Genomic DNA, 13772 nt, shown 5'->3' with positions numbered 1-13772 from the left:
TAGTTACCCCACAGCTTCACCGACAGGTGCATGCAAAATGCCGTTCTGGGCGGCTCGACCCGGATTGCGCCACGGGACTCGATCTTCATGGTGGGAGCAGATGACTTGACTGTACTTCAACAACATCTAGGAGATAGTAGGAGGCGTGGCCTAACGAACTATCTCCTCGCCCTCGCCGTCCCTTAATGGTTCGTCTGGAACCCCTCGAGGTCTGTGCGAATGACTGACGTCGTCGCTTTGACCAACTGCTCTTGCGTAATGTAACATTGGTACACATGGCCTACCAAGGCAGGATCCCCGTTGACCTCTACATTCCACAGCCATAGGTATATGTAGCAGCCTTTCGAAGACCTCATTCCTTCGACTCAAACCATACACAGAATCATATACGTACGCAAGCATTCTAACATCGCCCACGATGCACTCGTCAACCCTTTACCTCCTTTCCCTACCTCTAGTCGCACGAGCCGTGACGCCTCCCAGCTACAACGGCTTCACCCTGCGCTGGTCCGACGGATTCGGCGGTGCGGCGGGCTCATCTCCAAATCCGTCAAACTGGAACATCATCACGGGCAACCTGGGCGTCAATAATGAGCTGGAGACGTACAGTTCCTCCTCGCGCAACGTCCAGATCTCAGGCGGCAACACGGTGCAGCTGGTGCCATGGCGCGACGGTTCCGTCAGCGGCGGCTGGACCTCGGGCCGCATTGAGAGCAAGTACACCGTCACTCCGGATGCCGGAAGGGTGACGAGGGTAGAGGCTCAGGTCAGGTTTGGCACCAACGACCCGTCCCGTAAGCAGGGCATGTGGCCCGCCTTCTGGATGTTGGGGCAGGCTCTACGCCAGGGCACCGGCTGGCCTGCATGTGGCGAGCTGGATATTCTTGAGACAGTCAGCGGAAGGTTGACCGGCTATGGGACGGTGCACTGTGATGTCTACCCCGGCGGTATCTGCAACGAAGGCAATGGTATTGGCTCCAGCATCGGGATCCCTGATCAGAGCTGGCATACGGTTAGTCGACGAGTCTTTGGTTCTTGGCTTCACCCTTCCATGGAACAGGACTGATCTAAGTTGTGAGCAGTGGAGGCTTGAGTGGGACCGCACCAGTAACAACTGGCAGACCGAAGCGATTCGCTGGTCCATGGATGGCAACGTATATCAGACCTTGACTGGTAGCCGCATCGGCAACCAAAACGTGTGGAACAGCCTCGCCCACAGCCCCTTCTACTTCATTCTCAACATGGCCGTTGGGGGTAACTGTAAGCTCTTTGCTCCCCTTCTATCTCTTGCTGTCGCGGATTTAACATCTGTTGGCAATTCAAATCGCGGTACTTACTAGTTCCAGGGCCTGGCTACCCAGATGGCAACACTCTCGACGGCTACGGCAGCATGATGGAGGTCGCGTACGTGGCCCACTACGCTCAGGCTGGCAGCCTTAGCGAGTCCGAGTCTCACGACGAGCTTTGAACGAAGTCAACAGGTCCAGATCGTGTTGAGAGGGGTAATCATAAGAAGCCTCGTCGCGAGGGCCAGTCCGCAAATTCATTTCCAAGTCCCTTTTGATTCCTTTTGTTTTTGGTGGTAGAGGTGATCATCTGTGTGTGTGGGTATTCGCGAGCGTGTGGGCTTGTGCATGGTCATGTATATATGGCAGAGTTTTTGATGTAGTCAGTCGTTATTCGTCCGAGCTTCTCCAATACTTTCAACTCAAGTGTCTATTCTCCTCAGCACACAGTGTTCTCAATGCCTGTCCCGGACGGCGGCTACTCCCTCTACAACAGCAACACGTGGAAGTCGGGCGAGCCGAAGCTGGCCATCGAATCTATCAACCGGTGTATAGACCGGTGATCCGCTTCATATTACCGATTTCAAGACGTTCCCTGTCCCAGCCCAGACGATGCTGTCTTCGAAGAAATGTGTAATCCGAGAGAAACAACACCAGGTTCGTCTAAAGACCGCCCTCCGCTGAGTCATTGCGGCATACCGTGTGCGTGCGTGTTCGCACGAGGAACACACACGAGGGCGGGATAGGCTTGGCACAAGAGGGCGTAGAGTGGGGAAAAGTGGTGGGATCTTGGCCATGCTGAGCTGTTACCACGCTGCATGCCCGCACTCCTCCATCAACCGACACATCCGGTGAGGGCGGACAATCCATCAGCCCATCAAGAACAATGACTACTGTCTTGCCGAGAGAAGAAGAAGCTTACCTGGGCGAACTCGTCACACGGCTCACAGGCAACCTAGGATCCAGACTCGTGGGCGTCTACCTCTTCGGCTCGGCGAGCACCTCCGCGTACGAGCCCGGTCGGAGCGATCTCGACGTTCAGGCGGTAGTCGAGGAGCCCCTCACTCCTGGCGAAAAACAGGCCATCATACAACGCCTCACCCAGCAAGTCCTGCCATGCCCGGCCAGAAAGCTCGAGTTCGTCGTCTATGCGCGGGGCAGCGTTAACCCAGCCAGCCGCCACCCCCGATTCGAAATCAATCTCAACACGGGGCCCCACGAGCCTGACCACGTGTGTCTCGATCCAGAAGGCGAGTCAAGCCACTGGTTCCTGCTCGATATTGCCATGGGAAGCGCCTCCGGTCGCTCACTCCATGGTCCTGCTGTGGCTGACGTCTTCGCGCCTATCCCCCGCCGCTGGACACTCGAGGCAATCGCCGACTCTCTTGAGTGGCACAGAGCAAATGAGCTCACCTCGGCCAACAGCGTCCTCAACGCCTGTCGCGGCTGGCGATATATAGCCACCAACACATTTGGGTCCAAGTTGGCCGGAGCAGAGTGGGCGCGTCAAAGAGAAGACTGTCCAGCAGTTGTCGAGCGCGCAGTAGCGGCACGCAAGATGGGTGAAGCGCTCCCAGCCGTTGATGTGGGCCGGCTTTACGATCTTGTGATTGCGGCGAATCGATCTGCGCTTGATGAGGTTATATAAAGTTGAATAATCGGTCGTTGCGTGTTCTAAGAGGAAATGCAGTCTTTCGAGCCCTCACGAGTGGATTCGTTATTCAAGAACTTTGTCAGAACTCAGCGTACAGTCTAGGGGGCGGCAGATGAAGAACGTGATTCAAGACGCCAGAAGGTCAGGATGGACCAAGAACTCGATTCTTCCCATCACGAAAAAGTCTCGACTACGCAACAAGCTCACAATACTGCAATGGGTGTTCCATAAAATTACGTTCTATGGTCGTGTTAAATCTTATGCCAAAATCCCAAGCAACTGCAAAACACCCGTATTGAAATTTTACCACGCAATCCAAGCAATAGGGCCCTTGGGAAACAGTCTGACCAGTAACTTGCGGATCTCGTCCACAAACAGGATGGCCAGGGCCAGCGGGATCGGGATTAGCCAGAACTCGATCGGGACGGACGCCGTGCCGAACAGATTCTGGATACCGGGCACCTCGGTGACAAAGACGGCGATAGCGAGGGAGATGATGACACTCAGCACCAGCCACGGGTTCCTGCGCGCCTTGGTGACAGGGTCGGCCTGGAGGATGCTCATGCGGCGGTTGCGCACGGCGAGGATGTTTCCCCACTGCAGGATGACCAGGCAGACAAAGTAGACGCACTGGCCGGTGTTGTTGAACGCGACGAGCTCGTCCATCGTGTAGCCGCGGTAGCCGTCGCTGTAGCCCTCGAACAGGAAGAAGAGCTCGCTGATGGGCATGCCCGCGTAACGCCACATGTACAGGAAGAACATGGAGTGCGCGATAACGGTCTCCATGCAGCCCGTGAGGAGGTACGCCTGGCCGTAGATGCGCGCCGTGATGAGGTGGTCCCTGCGGACGTCGCGCGGCTTGAGGGAGAGCAGATCGAACTCGGCCTTCTCCATGATGAGCGACATGGACAGGAACAGGTCGGTGAAGACGCAGATGATGATCATGAGGAACGAGCTAAGCGGGAGCGGGACGCCAAAGAAGACATTTACCAACACGGGCCAGATCTCGGACCAGGAGCCGGCGGGGAGGAGGTACGAGATGACCTTTTGCAGGTTCTGGAAGACGAGGCGGCCGAGGCGGATGCCCTCGATAATGCTGTCGAACTTGTCGAGCAGGACCAGGTCGGCAGCCTCGATGGCAACATCGGAGCCAGTAGCCACGGCGACACCGATATCTGCGGCACGCATGGCAGGGGCATCGTTGACGCCGTCTCCGGTGACCGCGACAACATTGTGGCGTGCCTGTAGCTCAGTCACGATGCGCAGCTTCTGCTCGGGCGTAGTGCGAGCAAAGACGATTTCCTGATACTCGGCGATGAGGTCCCATTCCTCGTCGGAAAGAGAGATCATCTGTGGACCCTCGATCAAAAGGCTTCTTCCCTCATTCTCGAGGCGCTGCTTGTGCAGCTCCGTCGCTGTAATGGATCCAGACGCGGCGAGGTCGCGCATCGAGGCAACACTGTCAGGCTTCTGCTCACTCGTGAAGATGCCAATGTTTCTCGCAATGGCAGCACCAGTGAGGCCGTAATCACCAGTGACCATGAAGAATCGTGCGCCGGAGCGGCGGGCCTCGGCAACGGTTGTGATGGCCTCGGGCCGCGGGGGATCGACGATGCCGTAGATGCCGATGATGGTGAGGTTCTCGATCGCAGACTCGCGAATCTCCTCGCCGAAGGCGTTGGTGCCATGAACTCCCCGTGGGCATATCTGTCGCTCGCAGAGCACAATGACACGCTCCGCATTAGCGGACATGGAGTCCTGGAACGTCTTGAAAGCGGTGCGGGTGGCGTCGTCGAGAGGGACGGTTGTGTTCGAGGACGAGGACCAGTAGTGGGTGCATGCTGGGAAGAGAACGTCAGGAGCACCCTTGACGTAGACTTGGTATGTGGGCTTCTCGGGCTGAATGACGGCAGAGGTGTCGGTGGCAGCGTCCGGGTACATGGTAAGCATCCACTTATTCTTGGAATTGAAGGGAATTTGGAAGACCTTGGCGGGAGCCTGAGAAGTCTTCTCCTCCTTCTCCCCAAGTTCGACAGCAGAGAAGCGCAGGACGGCAGCGTCAGTGGCGTTGCCCTGGACCGCCCTCTCTGCAACAGGCAGATGAGCATCAGTGGGATCGAACGAGGCGTCGTTGCAGAGAGTGGACGCATCGTGGAGCTTCTTCATCGCCTTGCCTCCACGTGACGCACCAGAAGCCCACGCCTGCTGGACATCCTCGACACTGGCCTTGCCATCGATGAAAGCCACCGAGCTGACAGTCATGCGGTTCTCCGTCAGGGTTCCCGTCTTGTCGGAGCAGATGACATTAACGCAGCCGAGCGTCTCGACTGTGCCGAGACTCTTGGGCAGGACATTGACTGCCTTCATGCGACTGGCAATGAGCATCAGGGTGAGCGACACACCGATTGGCATACCCTCCGGGATGAAAGCAACCACACAGCCCATGACATTGTTCAGCATGGCCACGACGCCCATGTAGTCTGGGTGGTCACGGCGTAGCCAGGCAGCCCAGGCAATAACGATGAGCAGCGCCAGAGTAATCGTGAAGGCGACAATGATGTATACGAAGCGCCAAATTTCTTGCTGGATCAGCGTGAGCTTCTCCTTGACATCCGACATGGCCTGTGCGATACGACCCATGACAGACCGGTTGCCGGTAAGGATAACGACGCCCGTGCCGCCGCCATTGACGACCAGTGTGCCCATGAGCGCAATGTTGTGTGACTCGAGGAAATTTGGGTCCGTACAGTCAATGCTGCCCTCGATCTCGTCCGACTCGCCAGTGAGAATCGCCCTGTCGAAGCGGATGTCGCCCGTGTGACTAAGCAGGCGCATGTCTGCGGGTACCTTGTTGCCTGTCTTGAGGTGGACGATATCGCCCGCCACAAGCTCCGAAGTGCGGATGCTTGTAAGCTTGCCATCACGCATGACAAGCGTCTCTGAAGGGATCAGGTTCATGATTGAGTTCATGGTGCGCGAGGTCGACCAGTCCTGGAATGCAGAGAAGCCGGCTTGAAGGAAGATGACAATGAGGATCAGGATGGCCAAGGCGAGGTTAGTCGGCGACGGCGGGTTGCTCAGAGGCTGCCAGCAGATAAAGAATACAATCACACCCACCCACAAGACTGAGCAAAAGCCCCCGAAGGTGTAGGTGAGCAGCTTGCGGATGTAATTGGTCTTGGGGCGCGGTAGGACGTTCTTCCCGTCACGCTCGAGGCGGCGGGTAACGGCGCTCTCGGAGAGGCCCTGCTCGGCAGACACGTTAAGCTGCTGGCAGATCTGCGCCGTGTCGAGCTCATGGTACGTCATGTTGGCGAAATAGTCGAGGTTGGGGTTCTCAGGCTTGCCCGACGACTTTCCCTCCGTCGACTTCCTCGAAGTGACGCGCTCGACCTGGCGAGACTCGGACACTTGGATCGAGAGCGTGCGGTATTCGATACGAACGCCCAGCTCGGGGGACGAGGGAGGCAGGCGACGGCGCATCGAGCTGCGGCTGGACGCCCGGCTGGTAGAACGGACAAGACTGTCGCGGCGGCCAGTCTCGCGCCCACGCTCGACTGGCGGTCGTTCATCGGCGCGGAAGGTGATGCGCTGCTGGCCAGGCAGGCCGCGCTCGGCCGCCTCCGCATCGTTCTCGGCAGCTGGAGTCTCGGATGACATTGTGCGTGCTTGAGAGCGATGTCAGGGGGAATAAGAGGTGAGCGAAAAGGTAAGAAGTCCCGTCACAAGCACGTTGTCTTGAAGGTGCCACCGTCCTTTATTCTGGTCTGCGGGCTATCCTAAGAACAATCTCACTCTGTCACATTGGCTTGTGACTGTATTACTCTTGCGGCATTTGCTGCAGACCGGAGGCCAGCTCGGAAGCAGGTTTCACCCCCCGCTGTCCGCCCCGTCGCCGCCATGGCGCCTGTGACCCTGGAACAGCCTAGCCCAGATGCATCGACGCGTCAGCCCATGTGTGAGAAACGTTGCCCGTGGGATCGCGCGGGATGTCGTGGGCGGCGACAGGTTACTGGCTGGCTACGGGTTTGGCTTTCCGCTACTCGCCGTTGCCGCGCATGGTGATTGGCTGCCTCCGGAAGTGTTCCCGGCTCTGGCTAGACCCCTTATTTCCCAGTGTCTAAGCAGCAGATTAAGCTCTCGCCAATCTTGCCCGATTCGCGGGTCGTGGCCGGCCATGTGGATCGCAAAAAGCTTCACGAAAAGCTTGGCGGCAGGCCCCGACAGGGGTGCTTCTTGCTTTAGCAGCGGTGGGCAGTCGAGCTAGGACGTTTGCTAGTTAATGCCTGTCACCATGACTGAGCCCCCAGTCTCGTGGGACACCCTACTCTTAAGTACAGACTTTACCCGCCGAGGGATCTTCAGGGAACGTTCCTTCGGTCTGCGGCGGACCGCCGTCCCGTCGGCTGAGCCTCAAATTTGGGCCGCATGTGGTGTCGAGACAATGTCGGGACTCCTTTCCCCACGTGCCGTCGTTGCATTGTTTTTGCGGAGAAATAGCAAATGAGCTGCGGACTTTCTTCTCGCGCATTCCTTTCCCTGGGCTTAGAAACCATCTATAGCACGCCACTGAGCCATGATATGTACTCTAAATAGAAGGGATTTCTCGATATCTCAATGCGTTCCAGATATCATAGACAATGGATTGGCGAAGGCTTCTAGCTCAGTCTTATCCACACGACAGAGACACCGAGAGCAAGCACAGAATATCGGACCATATTCGACAGCACCCTCCAGAGATTGAGGTCCTTCAAAGCAGTGATCGCAAGCGCTGTGATTGTACAATAAGTCATCGTTAGCCGATCTCTCCCTCATTCGGAGCGAGCACGTTAAGATTGATAGTTACCTCGAGGTTTGCCAGACTAGTATCACTCTGAGTCCCATCATGGGGTGACAGAAGGATGCCGGCCAAGTCCCACTTGGATTCCTGTATTTTCATGACTTCCTACCGTACATGTCAGTCCCAGCGTCAATATTGTGATGCCAGTTCTTTTTTTCTTTCCCGCGTTTCCAGAAACACCACTAAGACAAGAGCTTTACCTCTTCAAACGAATCACGCATGTACAGACGAATCGTTGTCACTGGCCGTTCTTGTCCCAGGCGATGAACCCTGGCAAGAGCTTGATCTTCGAGTGTGGGATTCCTATAGTCGGCAGTGAGCTTGCTTTCTTGAGCTAGGGGGTCACCCTGAGGGGATATCGTCCACTAAAAGCAGAAGAATCGACTTACCAGTGTGGTTCAAGTAGATAAGCACGAGAGGCAGCGGTCAACGTCAAGCTGGTCAGGTGGCTTGATCAGTTCGAGGGTTTACTAGGATAGGACCTCGGAGTTTGACTTACCCGACTGCGCCGCACGACAAAGTGAGTAGCATCACTCGAATGCCGGGATCACTCTGGAACTTATTGATGATAGGCTGACGATCTTTTTGAGCAACTTTGCCGTCAAATCGGACGCTCGAGATGGATGCTTGTTCCAGTGCACGCTCTACCAGATCAAGAGACAGTCTCCATGTTGAAAACACGATGCTGAAATTGAAACCAGTTCGTTAGGACATGCACGACCACTACCTTCAAGATCATGGTTTCCAGCCGTCACACATCAACGCTGGCTCGTTTGCTGAAGAAGAGCCATATAATGTCGCTAGGCTCAAGAAGCGACAAAATCAACCAAGCGATAGGCGACTACGTAACAAGACGCTTGCTCCCTGTATACGAACGCCTAGGTGAATTTGGTTCAACACAAGCAGAAATAGAGGCAATCGAGCTGTCGATGGTCCGCAAATCAGACGGTTAGTGTCTACTCCGCGTTGCTGTAATAGCTACTGCTCCTTACACAGCTTTTAGGAATGTTCTTGTACGCAAAGCTTGTCGTTGACTATTTAACCCACAACATAATCTACAATACCGCAGAGATTATGACTTCCGTGAACGAGCTGCCTGAAAAGATTGTCGACTTGTAAGGCGTGGTCTATTGACTTATGACGTAAGGTCTGTAGTGCTGACACCACGCTTTCAGCTATAAGAAAATCCTGTCGCAAATTCTGATCCATCTCGATGATCGGTCGACCACGCGCCTGCGATCAATTTGCAGCTGGATCTCGTATGCCAAACGTCCATTGCGAAAGCATGAACTGTTATCGGCTCTCTCTTTTCGCTTTCAAGCACCGTACGTCACCAATCTTGCTCCTTCTCATATTCTAGCGATTTGCGAGCCACTTATTGCCGAGAAGCCCAATAACACGTTCGCTTTTGTCCATGTCTCGCTTCAAGAGTGGGTCATGGATTTTTGCAAGGAGCCTGTCGAGATCTGAACTAACAATTATATTAGATTCTTACAGTCTTCCTCTAGCACGTTGCGAATCAGTTCCACCGAGGCCGCCCTCGAACACACACAGGTAGTTTCGTCGTGTTTGATACACAGCATCATGTCCCTTCCTGGCACAGAGAGCTACGAGAAATCTCTATCGGTAATTAAGGGTCTTCACGGATTTCTCATCTATGCCACTGAATACTGGGCGGACTATCTGCAAGAGTACTTGCTCCAGGTTGAACCGGCGAAACATGACCCGAGTTTGTTTAACCTAGTGGAGATCCTAGAAGGACAGCTCGCCAAGTTTCTTTTGCCCGGGACTTCCGCCGAAATCCAACTCGAACCTGATTTGGCCCGCCAGGTTCTGTCCCGCTGGCCAAATGTCCACGCTCATATCTCCCATGAAGAGACAAGGAGGTCCTTCGACCGCACAGATCCCTCGTTTGGTGGCACAACATGCAAGCTATCTACATTGACACGAACTACGCCTTGAATTGACGCTCATGTTTCGTAGATTCTAGCGAAGTCATTCTTCAGTCTCATGCACCTCCACCTACAGGTGGAATCGAGTCGACCCTCGACTCCTACAAGACAACGATTCGCAAGCTGCTTGTCGAGCAATACTTCCCTGGTGTCTCCTCCGAGCATTTCGAATCATTCAAAGCACAATTTCGCACGACAGCATTCACGTGCCGCTCGCCATTATGCCCATATGCTTCCCGAGGCTTTGATTCGCTGGAAAAGTGTCGGGAACATGAGGCCTCACACGATGTCCGCCTGAAGTGTGAGGTTTCAGGCTGTCAGTACCTGGTATTTACTTCACGGAAGGCATTGACCAGACATATGAACAAGCATCATCAAGTCATGCCGCGATGCAGGCGGATGATGCAGCCTCAACGGCGTGATCCTACTCCGAAAAACCTCTCTCCAGATGCTACTCCTGTTAATGACGAGGTAACAGGAGAAAAGTCAAAGGGGCGAGATTGGCCTGACCCTCGCGCAAGTCTCTTTCCTGACCGTGAATTGCCCCGGCTTGTAATTCCTTCGAGGAAACCCCCCTCACTCTCGTCTGCAATTTCCGTGCGTATGTTATCTGGAGAAAGATCAGCGTATAGTGTTAAGTCTGCTTCTCGCGCAAATATCCTTCTTGACCGTGGCATTGACGAAACACCAACGTTGGAGCAGAGGTTTTACCAGATATGCTGAGTGCCGAGTATCAGTCGCGGCCCGTTCGCGTCGAAGCGCTTTCCCCAAGTGGACAAGTGACCAATCCATCATCACTAGTAAGCAAATGAGTTCGCAGCGCCAGTCCTGCTATTCTCAAATTCTATTAACCACATTATAACAATGTAGCTTCCCGTGTATGATCTGCAACCTGATCTTCCGTATGATTTCAGTTATATGTCACCTTCGGTGATTGATTTACCAGGCTTGAGTACAGACTGGACCGTAGACTGGAGCGAAGGCATTTACGAAGATCACACAACGATGTATCCAACGCATCTGGAACCCCACTTCGACTACGAAGAACGATGAGAACGTGACACGTTCTGCGGCTCACATTAGTGACTTTGTCGATGATGGCAAGACATGCTCCAACGGCAATTCCAACTTGACCCCCTCCAAAGCAGTCGACCAGTCCTTGACTGTGCGACTCGAGCCAATATTGCAAGCAGCGAGCTGCAGCTGAGGTTCAGCCTGGTCGGAGAGACTGCACATCCAGCTACACCAGATGGGGAAGGTCACATCACTCGTGTATCCCCTTCAGGCCGGAGCGCCCGCTTCCCAAGGAGTCGCATCCGGTCGAAGCTGCACGACACCCAGGGCTGCGGGGAAGTTTTCAATATTAGAGTGGACACGACGGGCTCAGCCGCACGTACATGCCCGCATGGGCAAGCCTATTACAGAAGCGCTGATGTACAGCCTGCCAATCAGATTTTATCCTTCGAGGTTCACCGGGATAGATGAAGAGCCGGCGCTCTCCTTACGAGGCCCTGGTCTTTTTGTTTCTGTACGCTGGCCCCCGGTTTCCTGTATGTCCCGGGATGAATAACGTCTAGATCGATCTGTCAATGGCAGCTTTGAAGACTGTGATAAGCTCGTCGAGCTTAAAGACGTTGCTGTATAAAGCAAGTCTTGGCTCTCCAGGCGTTTTCGTTGACACTTGTGACCTTACAGTGTACGTATCTCATAATCACGTTTTCAACACAACATCAGTCACGTTGTGCGTCGCTTGACACTACCGACATTATGAAACTCACAACCGTCGTCGCCTCCCTGGCTGGCGGTTTCGGCATTGCTAGCGCCGCTATTGGTGACGTGTGTACCTTCAATGTGAGTAATCTTCGTCCTGGCTCAGCCGTTATGCCTTTTCAGGTAATTAGGCAAACAAGACTGCTGATCGACTTCCCAGGGCATCCGCGGATCCTGCCAGCGGCGTGCGAACTGCGCGGCAAACAACAAGTTCTACGTGGACAGCCTGTGCCCGAATGGTGCGCTCCCCTTTGCCATCCTCTCTCCTAGAAAAACGTGCACAGCTCACCCCATTCCTGCCTGGACTTGAACACAAGATGCTGACGTTCACCTGGTGAGCAGACTCCATTGACATTAAGTGCTGCCTGTCCAAGCTCTGTGGCGACGGCGCCCCCTTGCAGCTTGCATACTGCTCCAACACAGAGCAGCGGCACTGTTCTCAAAATCTGGGACAGTTTGTCAGGTAATTGAAGCTCTATTTTTGCCACCCCAGTGCCCTCTGCACGCTACCCGCTGGACTCTGGAACCCCGTCCTGGTGTGTAATCTTGGCTAACCCGAAGATTCAATTCGACTTTGCTAGTGGTCGGTGCCCTGGTCCAAGCGGCGTCAAGTGCTGCGTCATTTACGGCAACGGGAAGAGAGACGAGGGTGATATCGCTGAATGATCGAATATGAATACTAGTCTACTCTAAATGCTGGACGGCTCTGGCCTGAGTGCCGAAGCGAGGACACTTCGTGCTTTTGCAGGTGATCTATGCAATCGAGATTTCCTTCAGGCACCGCTAGGCTCTCCGAGGCAAGCGGGATTTGTTGCCCTGATGGTTAGGAATGAACGACCATGAGATGAAATGTGAAATCCGCTCATTCTGACATTACGTGAAATGTCACTTGGTGTACACACAGCCTGCGTCGATGATCGACTTGTTCTTCTCCAAAGCCTTCTTCTCCTCTGGCGTCAGTTTGTATGCATAAGACCTCCCATCCACGTAGAAAGCCTCTATGGTCTCCCACTTGGGATGTCCCCACTGGTCGGGTGCATCAGCCACCACGCACCGTTGGCGACCCCAGTGGGCTTTCCTGATCGCCCATCGCAGCTCCTCAGGGCTCTCCTTGATGGATTCTGGCTTCGGCAACGGCCACAGTTTCCTGTTTTGGAGAGCGATGACGAGGTTGTCAAAGCACTGTCTCGCGCAACGGGACCTCTCCTCCGGGGTGTTGCAGAGGTGCGGTCGCGGCACAAGGCTTGGGGCTGCTGGGTTACCTGCCCAAAGTGACCTCATGATATCATTGGTGGTCTTAAGGTAGACTTTCTTCAAGGCCAGCTGGTCGGCATGGATCCTTTCTATCGTCTCAAAGGTCAGCTCTCAGAGCACACCGTGTTCATGGTGGAGAATCCTTAAGGAGAGCTTTGTTACTTACCGCCGAGGCCCTCGAGGTATACCTCGAATGGGGAGAAGTAGGAGGAATTCCTTGCATGGCACGCCTTGAAGCGACGCACCATTAAGTTCACAGTCTTCTTGTAGCCGTCGGAACTGCCCAGCATGTAAAGAATTGCTGCCAGCATTGGGTATAACTCTGCATTGAGCTCTTCCTTGGTCCTGTCCCAGTTGGGGTCCTCCTGGGGAACGTGTTGGCTGCAGGCATTGATCCATGATGGCGCCCAGAGACCCAGAACCCCAAGGCAGCTGTACTTATCGGCGGCCGTGAGGACACCCCACATGCGGCTAAAGTCCTTGGAGTCTTGAGCTCCGATGGTGGCGAAGGCCTTTGAGTCACCGTGGATGACGCCCAGAAGATCTCGCATGGAGGTGCCACTGTCGAAAGGGAGGTTCACGATCCAGTCGCTGCCATCGTTGGGCTTGGCTGACTCGCGCCAGTTGCCGTAGAGCATGGCATGGAAGACGGGCGAGGCTCGAGCGATTGTGCGGGAGCAGACGCGCAGCTTGCAGGCCGGATCTTCATCCCGTTCGACTTGTTCGCCGACGATGAGCCAGAGGTCGCCATGGTTGTCGATGGAGTGAGTTTCGATGGCCATCGTAGCTGGCCTGAGCTGAAAGTTGTTTGCGTCGGTGGCTCTTGGGGAGTTTTGCGACAGCTCAAGGTGCAGAGCACAATGGGAAGAAGGCCAGCACACGAGGTTGGATTGAAAGCAGAATATAAGCTGGCGCGATCCGAGGCGTGCCTCAGGAATTGTGCTCGTTATTACCAGGCAGGCAGGCGGTTCAGAGCGTCAGACATTATTACTGCAGCAACCCATGGAAAACTGATT

General features: G+C 54.8%; 6 protein-coding genes across 6 annotated transcripts; 3 read left to right on the top strand and 3 right to left on the bottom strand.

The window, feature by feature from the left end:
• Nucleotides 1-418: 418 nt before the first annotated feature.
• B0I36DRAFT_378209 (concanavalin A-like lectin/glucanase domain-containing protein) lies at nucleotides 419-1468 on the top strand (the record flags this gene model as incomplete). Its single annotated transcript, XM_046160644.1, has 3 exons — nucleotides 419-1012; nucleotides 1083-1260; nucleotides 1347-1468. The coding sequence occupies 3 exons, from the start codon at nucleotides 419-421 to the stop codon at nucleotides 1466-1468; spliced, it is 894 nt and encodes a 297-aa protein (XP_046005512.1).
• Nucleotides 1469-2142: 674 nt separating this feature from the next.
• On the top strand, nucleotides 2143-3124 carry B0I36DRAFT_338875 (streptomycin 3''-adenylyltransferase). The gene has a single exon (XM_046155833.1). It carries the CDS (start codon nucleotides 2173-2175, stop codon nucleotides 2932-2934), a length of 762 nt encoding a protein of 253 aa, XP_046005511.1. The 5' UTR covers nucleotides 2143-2172; the 3' UTR covers nucleotides 2935-3124.
• Nucleotides 3125-6297, bottom strand: B0I36DRAFT_338874 (cation-transporting ATPase pma1). Its single transcript, XM_046155832.1, has one exon. The coding sequence runs from the start codon at nucleotides 6247-6249 to the stop codon at nucleotides 3244-3246; it is 3006 nt and encodes a 1001-aa protein (XP_046005510.1). The 5' UTR covers nucleotides 6250-6297; the 3' UTR covers nucleotides 3125-3243.
• Nucleotides 6298-7310: 1013 nt separating this feature from the next.
• Nucleotides 7311-8311, bottom strand: B0I36DRAFT_398326 (P-loop containing nucleoside triphosphate hydrolase protein; the record flags this gene model as incomplete). Its single annotated transcript, XM_046161611.1, has 5 exons — nucleotides 7311-7688; nucleotides 7787-7885; nucleotides 7981-8083; nucleotides 8170-8217; nucleotides 8280-8311. The coding sequence occupies 5 exons, from the start codon at nucleotides 8309-8311 to the stop codon at nucleotides 7599-7601; spliced, it is 372 nt and encodes a 123-aa protein (XP_046005509.1). The 3' UTR covers nucleotides 7311-7598.
• Nucleotides 8312-8574: 263 nt separating this feature from the next.
• On the top strand, nucleotides 8575-10939 carry B0I36DRAFT_355736 (uncharacterized protein; the record flags this gene model as incomplete). The annotated part of the gene is made up of 7 exons (XM_046157467.1): nucleotides 8575-8728; nucleotides 8784-8895; nucleotides 9268-9695; nucleotides 9764-10203; nucleotides 10437-10532; nucleotides 10603-10739; nucleotides 10816-10939. 7 exons carry the CDS (start codon nucleotides 8575-8577, stop codon nucleotides 10937-10939), a joined length of 1491 nt encoding a protein of 496 aa, XP_046005508.1.
• A 1448-nt stretch (nucleotides 10940-12387) lies between these two features.
• B0I36DRAFT_369487 (uncharacterized protein) lies at nucleotides 12388-13538 on the bottom strand (the record flags this gene model as incomplete). The annotated part of the gene is made up of 2 exons (XM_046159782.1): nucleotides 12388-12845; nucleotides 12923-13538. The coding sequence occupies 2 exons, from the start codon at nucleotides 13536-13538 to the stop codon at nucleotides 12388-12390; spliced, it is 1074 nt and encodes a 357-aa protein (XP_046005507.1).
• Nucleotides 13539-13772: the final 234 nt, after the last annotated feature.

This window comes from Microdochium trichocladiopsis (genome assembly GCF_020744255.1).
Source record: "Microdochium trichocladiopsis strain MPI-CAGE-CH-0230 chromosome Unknown B0I36scaffold_13, whole genome shotgun sequence".
Taxonomy (NCBI): Eukaryota; Fungi; Ascomycota; class Sordariomycetes; order Xylariales; family Microdochiaceae; genus Microdochium; species Microdochium trichocladiopsis.
The sequence above is the reverse complement of the archived record's forward strand: the minus strand, read 5'-3'. Positions and strand labels throughout refer to the sequence as shown.